The sequence below is a fragment of the Haemorhous mexicanus genome, chromosome 9 (genome assembly GCF_027477595.1).
Source record: "Haemorhous mexicanus isolate bHaeMex1 chromosome 9, bHaeMex1.pri, whole genome shotgun sequence".
In the NCBI taxonomy this organism is placed as follows: Eukaryota; Metazoa; Chordata; class Aves; order Passeriformes; family Fringillidae; genus Haemorhous; species Haemorhous mexicanus.
In genome coordinates, this window is record NC_082349.1 from 2,500,413 (window position 1) to 2,509,906 (window position 9,494).

At 60.3% G+C, this 9,494-nt stretch overlaps 1 protein-coding gene and 1 long non-coding RNA gene across 2 annotated transcripts; one reads left to right on the plus strand and one right to left on the minus strand.

Annotated features, from left to right (window-relative positions):
* Positions 1 to 5,498: 5,498 nt before the first annotated feature.
* Positions 5,499 to 7,232, minus strand: FOXD3 (forkhead box D3). Its single transcript, XM_059853625.1, has one exon. It carries the CDS (start codon positions 7,197 to 7,199, stop codon positions 5,991 to 5,993), a length of 1,209 nt encoding a protein of 402 aa, XP_059709608.1. The 5' UTR covers positions 7,200 to 7,232; the 3' UTR covers positions 5,499 to 5,990.
* A 691-nt stretch (positions 7,233 to 7,923) lies between these two features.
* Positions 7,924 to 9,065, plus strand: LOC132330773 (uncharacterized). Its single transcript, XR_009487425.1, has 3 exons — positions 7,924 to 8,209; positions 8,336 to 8,433; positions 8,857 to 9,065. It is a non-coding gene; the product is annotated as an uncharacterized LOC132330773 (long non-coding RNA).
* Positions 9,066 to 9,494: the final 429 nt, after the last annotated feature.

Sequence of the window (9,494 nt, forward strand, 5' to 3'; positions counted from 1 at the left end):
ACACATTGATACGGCGGGGTAGGAGACGAGCGCGCTTTGGTGCTCAGGAGTAAGGAGAAGCCGATAATGAGCAGATAAACGGCTTTTCTTAACCCTTGGCGTTCTCGGGAGGCTTCGGAGCTCCGCTGCCTCCTCTCTTCCACCCCGACTCTATGGTTTGATGGCAGCCGAGCGGTGGCAAGGCAAAAATTCACAAATTTGGGGTGAAATGCGGCCAAAATAATGAGAAAGTCATTGCTAGGGCGGGCGGGGGTGAAGAGCCTGCGGCCATAAAAAGTTCCAGCTCATACAGAATTTCGTTTGTGAGCGGAGCCGCGGTACCGGAGCGAGCTGGGGAACAAACTCTGGAGGCATTTGCAATTGCACATTCCCAATCTGCAGATTCCCAGATTATCCCGACCCCGGGACATCGCCCGGGATGTAGCGGGCACGGAGCGCGCTGCGAGCCCCGCTCTGAGCCCTCAGCAGCCTCGGCTCTCCCGCATTCTCCTTTGCCGAGCAAAACCAGGAGTAAACCTGTCAGAAACCACTACCTGAGCCCGAAGGGAGATGGATTTGTTTTTATTTTTCCCCATTAAATATTGGCTGTTAATAATGTAATTACAAATTACTGAGAGTTTGGGGTTTTCTCATTTTCTAGGCGCTGGGCTACACGGAGTTTCCCTCGTCCGACCCGGGGATTCCAGCCCGAGGGATGCTCCGAATCCTCGGTAAAGCAGAGCAGGACCTTTCCTTCCATCCTTTCCTGAACAGGAAGGGTCGGGCGGTTTTCGTGTGTCTCGGTTTTTCCCTTTTCGCTGAAGCTCAAGAAAACCGGGATTTTAGGGATTTTATCGCACCTGGAGTTGAAGGACGCTCCCTCTCACATTTTGCCGTCTTAATAAAGTCGCGCGGTTCCCGCTTCCTCAGCTTGCTTACCAAATCCCGGATTAATAAAGTTTACTTAGTTATTTAAATAGATTAAATGTCATATTTTAAATGGAAGGGGAAGGTTCTACCTTCCTGACCTATTTTTCATTTCTGATTTAGAAAAAGGCAAGATTAGCATGGATATTGCATTTTCAAGGACCTCGCCACTATTAAATAGACTGTTAAGTGCATTTTATGGCTGAAGAGTCTGTTCCCAGTTCAGTCTGGAAGACGTGCTAAGTTCATCTCTACCTGCTACATTGAACATTCACTGACTAAAATACTTCCTGTGGATGTAATACCTATGCTCTGTATCTTTTAAGTACATAACGCTTAATGTTTTAGGACTGGTAACACGTAATTCAATAAAAACCCCAGGAATTGAAGAGTTGCCTCTCAAGAAAACTGTATGGCGGGTGTTTGCCCGGGTGCGGCTCGGGGAGGAGGCGCGGCGGTGGCGAGGGAGGCTGCGGGGATGGATGACACGGACGCTCCCGGCTGCGGGCGGAGGTTGAAGCGCATCAGTCGCCGCCCCGGGGGATGCCCGGACTGTCCGCAGCCGCGTGGATGGGCAGAGTAACTTGCGAGCGGAGCTCGCTGTGATTCTTCACTCTCTGCCTTTTAACACCAATTAAATGCCCCCGGGAATGGCCAGCCTGTTTTTCCGCCTCCGTGGAGCAGGCGGGGACAGGCCCCGAGCGCGCACCTCCGACACGAAGGAGATAAAAGAAACTGCCCGTGGTCCCCCATCGAATTCCCCCATCCCCCGGGATCTGCCCCCTGACCCGCACCCACACGGGTAGGGGGAAATCCCCAATTCCCCTAAGGCAATCCTTGCTGTCTCTCTCCCCGAGTGGGACACCCCCGAGGGCCCCGCGAAGGATGAGGGGTGCCTCATCCCAAAGCCAAATGTTGGCGCTCCTTCCTTTGTATCCGGCCCAGGACACGGAGCCCGGGCCGGCTCGGGCAGTGCTTGGCGGGGTGAATCCCCCGGTACCGCCGGTGCCGACCCGAGCCCGTAACCCCCGAGGAAGCCGGAGCCGTCCTCAAACGCTGCCCGTGTCCCAAAGCGGGTTGATGTAGCCGGTGGATGATTTCCTCCGGCCACCTCTCGGTGCGACAGACCGAGAAGGAAAGGTCTGTGATGGACATCGCTCCCCGGCCGCCCGGAGCGCTCCCGGCGCTGTCCCCTGCGGTAAACCCGGCCTCAGTTGTGCCCTCCCGCAGCTCCGGAGCGGGGTCTCCGATCGCTGCCTCCTGCGGGGACACTGCTGCGGCCACCCGGGACTCGGCTGGGCTGGGGGCAGGCGGGGGGGATACCCCGAAAGCTGGGGCTGCTTACTGAGATAAAAACACACGCGCGATAAGCACACGTTAATAAATAACAGCAAAAGGTCTTTTCCTGCCTTTTCCAACGCTCGCCGCAGCCTTTCAACACCCATTAGCCCGAAACTTTCAGCCCCGCTCGGTGCCCCGGAGAGACCAGTGATGCTATAAATAGACGGCGTTGGGGGCCGGTAGCGCGGAGAGGGGGGAAAGGGGGGCGCAACACCCGCGGCCGAGCAGCGAAAACGAGAGGGTTCCCCGGGAGCCCCGCATCAGCCGAGGAAATGGCCCTGATGAGCCCCATCTCGTCCCTTTCTCAACCAGCGTGATGGTTTAGAGGATTAGGGCCGGATCCTATCGGCAGATCCTATTATAAATCCCTTCCCCCGGCGGACGGAGCGGCGGGGCCGTAATTGGAATAAATAAGGAGCGGGGTCGGGGAGGGTGCAGGGGGTGGTGGTTCTGGGTAAACTCTCGGGGCTGCGGGAGGGTCATTTTCCCGGTGTTTAGGATCTAGTTACTTCCAACACACCCCAGGGACCGACGTGACACGACTTATACTAATGGGCATCTGTCACCGGCCGTGTCAAGTTTTGCCATATGCGGCGGACAAGTTTGTGGAAGGGAAAACAAGGGAAAGAACAAGGGAAGGAGTTTCTGTTGTCTGGCTGTGGCCCGTGGCTGAGGGAACTTCGCCGGGATACGCTGCTCCCGGTTCTCCCCCGCACCCCGCTCCCGGTCCGGCTGTAGGGGCTGCGCCCACTCCGCTGGGAGCCGGGAAAGCCGCTCCCGTCCCAGCTGCAAACCCTCCCCTATTTGGGAACCGAGTTTTGACACTCCCTACTCCAATCCCTGCCGGTAGCTCTCGGGACCGGCCGGGACGCCCCATCGTGCCGCCCGCTGCAAGAGCGCGCCCGGGTCGGTGCCGTCCCGGGTGGCTGCGGGCGCCGGGAGTGCTCCCGAGCCCCCGAATTGCTCCCGGATTCCCCGATGACTCCCAGCCCCGGGGTTGTTCCAGCCCCCGGGGGTGTTCCCGGCTCCGAGGGTGCTCCCGGTCCCGGGAGTGATCCCGACCCCGGAGGTACTCCCGACCCCGCGGGCCGTGAGGGTGATCCCGGTCCCCGCGGATGCTCCGGGGGTGTTCCCGGATCCGGGTGCTGCGGGGATGCTCCCGGTCCCGGGGGTGCTCCCGGCCCCGGGGGGGCGCGCCCGTTCCCCGCGGGTGCAGCGGGAGCTGCCGCGCCCCCCGCAGGCCCCGGTGCGTCACTGCAGCCCCGCCGCCACCGGGAGCCCCCAGCTGCGGGCACGGCCCTGCTGCCGCTCACGGCACCGCGGCTGTGGGCTGCCGGCGGCTCCCGCGGGGAGGCGGCGGTCGGATGGGGGGCTCATCCCGGGGTTCTTCCCGAGCCCCGAGCCTTCCCGGTGCAGCCCGGCCCCGGGAGCCGCCGCCGCCGTTTCCCCGGGAAAGGCTTCTCCTGCGGGCCGCTGTCCTCGGCGATGGAGGGGAAAGCCGGGGAGAGAAAGAGAGGCCGGAGGTTACGGAGGGAGAAGCGGTTCCCGGAGGGAGGCAGCGGGCAGGAAAGTTGCCGGTGCCGCTGCCGCCGGCGCGCAGATGCCGAGCCGAGGCATTGCTGCTATGTGGGGAAATATGAGCGAGTAATTTTATAAGTAACAAAGGCTGGGGAATGGAATGAGCCCCTGTTATCCGGTGTCCTCTGGAAGCCCTGGATCAGCAGCTTCTTGAGCCTCGCAGCGACTCCGGGCAGAGGCTCCTTTCTTTTTTCCCAGGGGATCGGCTAAATATAGAAACCCCCTCGATCGCACGAATCACCCACCATTTGCTGTTTGTGTAAAACCGATTAGCCAGACACAACTGTGAAACAACTCGTTCCTCCGACACCGCCACGCACCGCCACATTCCGCTCCGCGGGGTTCCGCGGGGCCGTGGGTGCCCGCGGAGGGCCCCGCGTGTCCCCGCTCCCTGCAGGTTCTCCCTGTCCCCGGCAGATGATTAGCGAGTCCTTATTTATAAAGTTCAAACGATCTCATCACCGGGGCTGCTCGGTTTATTTTAGTCTATGTATGCAGAGGTATAAATATTTACTTAGGAAGAAATAATATTTACTGCTTACCAGGAAAGCAAGGACACTTTTATTTATATATTTATTTTAAATCCACGGCTGCCAGAGGGTTGTTGGAGGGGAAATAAGCGCCTGGTACAGCTCCTCCCGCAGCCGAGCCTGCCGCATCCCGCATCCCGCCTGCATTTTATGCCGCCGATTTTCCTAACAAAGACAACGAATTATTTGAGCGGAAAAGCGAAATCCACGACGCTTTTCCAAGGTGACAAAATTCAACTTTGTAAGAGGGAGATAATAAAGCACCAAACACTGTCAGTGCACAGGAGACACCGAGATCTCAGCAGGCACAACCCCCCGACGCGCTGCTTTAAATATTAGAAGGCTACATATTAATTCCTTTTTTAATTTTGATTTTAACTGTCTCCTTATTTTAGTCCCTAAAATACGTGTATATATATATATATATATATACACACATATATGTATGTATGTATATTATTTTTAATTTTAACAGCTGCCATTTAAGCTGAGTTATTGGGAATTAACTGGGAAAGGCCGATCCTTTCCCGGGGGAAGAACCGCTGCTTTAACCCTGATTATTTCTCTGATCTAAACGAAAGATCCGCGTTCGGACACCGCACGGCCACAGCCTGAATATATATATATATTTTTTTTTTTCCCTCTAAAATAAATAGTAAACATTGATTAAATCGACCCAACGTGTTTTATTTAAAATAATTTAGCTTCTAATTAGCCCCGACCGCAGACCCAAAGCATACCTATTCCGGCCGGGAATGCCGCAGCGCCGGGATGTAGTGTTGAATTCAGGCCGAGAAAAATTAATATATTTAGGGAAACATCACGCCGCGCTCGCGGGAGTCTCGGATCTGCAGGGGAAGGTCGGATTTGGAAGGAATCGGGGTGATGGCGGCCACGCCGCCGCGGTCGCTCCGCGAACGAGCAGGGCCGGACACTGTCGCTACGCGGCCGCGCACGGCGCATCCCGAACCGAGTGGAAGGACCGCGGGAAACCCGCCCGCTCCGCCACCGGCGGAACCCAAAGCCCCGAGGCACCGGAGAACCGGCGCTCCGCGGCCGCGCCCCGAGCGCGCCTCCAGCCTCCGCGGCCTCGCAGCCCGTCCTGCGGGCAGGGGTCACAAAGACACCGCTCACACAGAGACGGGCAGAGCATTTTAAAAATTTATTTACAAAGTTGTGTACAACACGAAGGGAATAACATTTAGAATACATATATTCATTCATATATAAACAGACTTCTATAATAGAATGACAGCGTTTTTCCTCCTTTTTTTTCTCTCCAAAATTCTCTTTTTTTTTTTCTGTTCGTTCGTTTAATATTTAAAATTTCCCCCGCTTATTTCTTTTTTATACATTTTTTTTTCCTCGTTTGTTCGTTTATTTCGGATAAAACCGCTCGGAGCGCCGGAACCTTCAAAAAAAGTGAAAGTTCGCAGCTCCTAATCGCGACCGTCATTTTCGCCTCTTTAGAAAAATAAAAACCCCGAAAGCAACGTCAGTGATTTTTGATACAAATATGTACAAGCGGCGGTGGCGGCGGCCGGTGCCCGCTGCTGCTCCGGGTCCGGGCGGCCGCGGAGCCCCGAGGGGGCGGCCGGAGCTCCCCGGGGCGCTGCCCGGGGCTGCCGCCCGGGGCTACTGCGCCGGCCACTTGGCCTGCACGGCGGCGGCGGGGGCCGCGGGCTGCAGGAACTGCCCCGCGATGATGTTGGTAGGCACGCTGAGGATGGGGGCGATGGCCGCAGTGGTCCTGGCCAGCGCCAGCGGCTGGTGGGCCATGAGGGCCGACTGCACCGTGACCGGCGGCCGCAGGAAAGTCTGTGCGCTGGCGGCCGAGCTGGCGGCAGGGACGCCGATGATGTTCTCGATGCTGAAGGACGGGCGGCTGCTGGGCTCCGACTTGACGATGGAGCCGGCGGCGCCCAGGCTGTTGAGCTGCAGCTGCAGGCTGGGGCTGAGCTGGGAGTTGAAGGCTTTGCGGCTGAGCTCGCTGGACGGCAGCAGCGGCACGGCGGGCGGCAGCATGGGCCCCACCGGGGGGATGTAGGGGTACTGCAGAGCGGCCGCGGCCGCCGCGGGGTGCGTGTAGGCGCCGGGGTGCAGCCCGTAGGGGCGGCCGTAGGGTCCGGCCAGGCCGTAGGCGCCGAAGCCCTGCATCATCAGCGCCGTCTGGTCCCGCAGGTGCTCCTGCTGGTGCCGCTTGAAGCGCTTCCTGCGGCGGAGGAAGCTGCCGTTGTCGAACATGTCCTCGGACTGCGGGTCCAGCGTCCAGTAGTTGCCCTTGCCCGGGTTGCCGGGCTCCCGGGGGATCTTGACGAAGCAGTCGTTGAGGGAGAGGTTGTGGCGGATGCTGTTCTGCCAGGCGGGGAACTTCTCCCGGTAGTAGGGGAAGCGGTTGCTGATGAACTCGCAGATGCCGCTGAGCGTCAGCTTCTTCTGCGGGCTCTGCAGGATGGCCATGGTGATGAGGGCGATGTACGAGTAGGGCGGCTTCACCAGGCTGCTCTTGGGCTTGCTCTGCCCCGCTGCCCCGGCGCCGCCGCCGCCGCTCGCCCCCTCCTCGCCGCCCCCCTTGCCGCCCTCGGCCGCGCCGCCGGGGGCCGTCCCGGCCGGGCTCCCGCTGCCGCTGCTGCCGCTCTCCGCGCCCGCCTCCGCTGGCAGCGCCAGCTCCGCCGCCTCGTCCAGCGGCAGGCGCGGCAGGGCGGCGGGGCTGCCGGCCTCGCCCTCGCTGTCCTTGCCCGGCCCGTCGTCGCCCTCGCCCACCACGTCGATATCCACATCCTCGGCCGCCGGGACGGCGGGGCCGGACATGTCGCTGGCGCTGCCGCCTCCCGACAGGGTCATCCCCGCTCGGCGGACGGGGCGCGGCGGCGGCGGGGCCTCCCGCCCGCACCGGGCTCCCCCCGCGCCCCGCTCCCGCCGCTCCTCCGACCGGCCCCGGGGGCTACACCCGAGCGGCCCGGCTGCGCCCCGCGGCGCCGTCCCCGCGGGGCATGGGGCGGCCGCGCCCGCTGCTCTCCCGTCCGCGGGGCTGCCCTGGCCGCCCGGTCACCTCCCGCCGCCGGGCATCGGGGCTCAGGCGGCGCCGCCGGATCCCGCCCGCCGCGATGCGCGCCCGAGGGCGCCGCGCATGGGGCCGCTCCGCGGGCCGCCGCCGCTCCACCGCTCCGCTCCGCGGCCGCGCCGCGCACCGCTCCGCTGCCCTCCGCGCCGGCTTGGCTTTTTTTTTTTCCTTTCCTCTTCCCTCTTTCCTTCTCTCGTCTGGCTTTTTTTTGGCCGCTGTTTTTTCCCCCCCTCGGCGGAGGGAGGGGACGGAGCTGCCGGCGGCCGGGCGGGGCGGGGGCAGGAGGCCGGGGGTCGCGGGGCCTCGCTCGCCACTTTGGCAGCGCGGCGGTCCCGACTGCCTGATAGATTACTTTCCCGTTAAAGATATACTCGGAGGCGGCTCCACGTGACCGCCTGACGTCAGGCGCCCCGCTGTGAAGTCATGCAAAACTCGAGTTGTTTCATGGACTGTCAACAAAGACCCGCGGCGGCTCCGCTCTGCCCGCCCCGACGGGGCCCGACGGCACCGGCACCGTCCGGCCCCCGCGGAAATGCTGCCGCACCGGGGCTCGCCGCTGCCGCTCCCGGTGCGCAGGGCCCGGAGCCGCCGCTCCCAGGGCGCTCGGCAGCGCAGGCTCAGCGGATGCGCCGCCGCAGGAGCGCTTAAAAGCACCAAGTTTGGGCTTTGAAACCACTTTTCCGTCGGTTTCTTTCTTTTTTTTTTTTTTTTTTTTAATTATTTTTTTCCAGCGGCAGCAGCACCAGCTGGAAACGGAAGACCGGAGAATAGCTATTGATTAATCTATTAGGTTAGTTGCAGGGAGAAATAAAAAAGACGTAAAATAACAAAGGGAAACTATAAATAAAGAACCTTTTCGCCGGTTACTTTTTTTTCTCTCTTTTTTTTTTTTTCTTTTTTCTTTTTTCCTTTTCAGAGGTGTTAACGACTTAATCATTTCGGGCTTTAGCATATGAAAAAGTAGGAAATGAGGGAGTGTGTGTGAATGTGAGGACCGTATTGCCGCGGCCCCAGGTAAGCCCCGGCCCGGGGAAAGGCGCCCGGCGGGGCGGGAGGGGGCCCGGCTGCCCACCCGTGCCCCGGTGCGGAACCCCCCGCCCGGGCCCTCGGCCGCGGGTGACTCTCGGGGTTTGGCTTTTTAACCCGTCCCGCCGAGCCCTTCGCTCTGGTGCTTCCCGCACGTGTTGTCCGCTTTCGGTAAATACAATTAAATTAGGGAAATAACCCAGGAGTCAACGATTTCCTAGGAGCTGCGCTGGTTTAGGGAAAGCCATTCCCGTCCTTGTCCCAAACCCACCGGGGCTCGGAAGGGTCGCTGTCCCGGCCCCTCGCAGAGCTTCTGCAGGGCCCGGTGCCGGGGGGGAGGGTGGGGAGAACCTTCCCGCGGGGCGCGGAGCTGCTTTCGGCCCGCTCTCCGTTCTTGAGCGTCTCCCACAGGATCTCCGCGGCCCGTGACCTCCGCACCCGCGCACCGCCCGCTGTCACACGCGGAGTCACAGAGACACACGCTCGCACACGCGCTCGCCTTGTGTGTCACCCGGCGCGCCGCAAAGGCTCTCCCAGGGAAAAAGGAGGAAAAACCCCAACTCCGCAGCCCCCTGTTCCATTTGTTGCGCTTTTCTTCGGCACAATAAAAGTCAAATTAATTGATTCGTATTATTAATTACGGTGCTTAGCGTGAAAAGAAACGTTTCCCCTCGATTAGGGCTCTATTGTGCTAATCCCGTGTTCAATCACGGCTGCCGGCTGAGCGGGGCCGCCCCGCTCCGCGCCTCTCCGCGCCCGTCCGCGGGCGCTGCTGCGGCTCCCAGGCCTTCACCTGCTGAAGTTTAGGGCAGCATTTCGAAGCCCATCCCTTTGGAAAGTATTCAGGAGCCCACCAGGGCGGAGAAAAGCTTTGTAAAAAATCAGGAAAGTTTCCCCCAAATAAGCCGGGAGCCCCCGAACCCATGGAAGTTCAAGGGCTGGAGGTGAGCGGGAGCAGGAGCTGCGTCCTGCAAAGCGATAAAACAATTAAAGCAGCTCCCGTGGAGGTGGAAACCCACAATAATGACACGGCCAGAAATAGAAAGTGG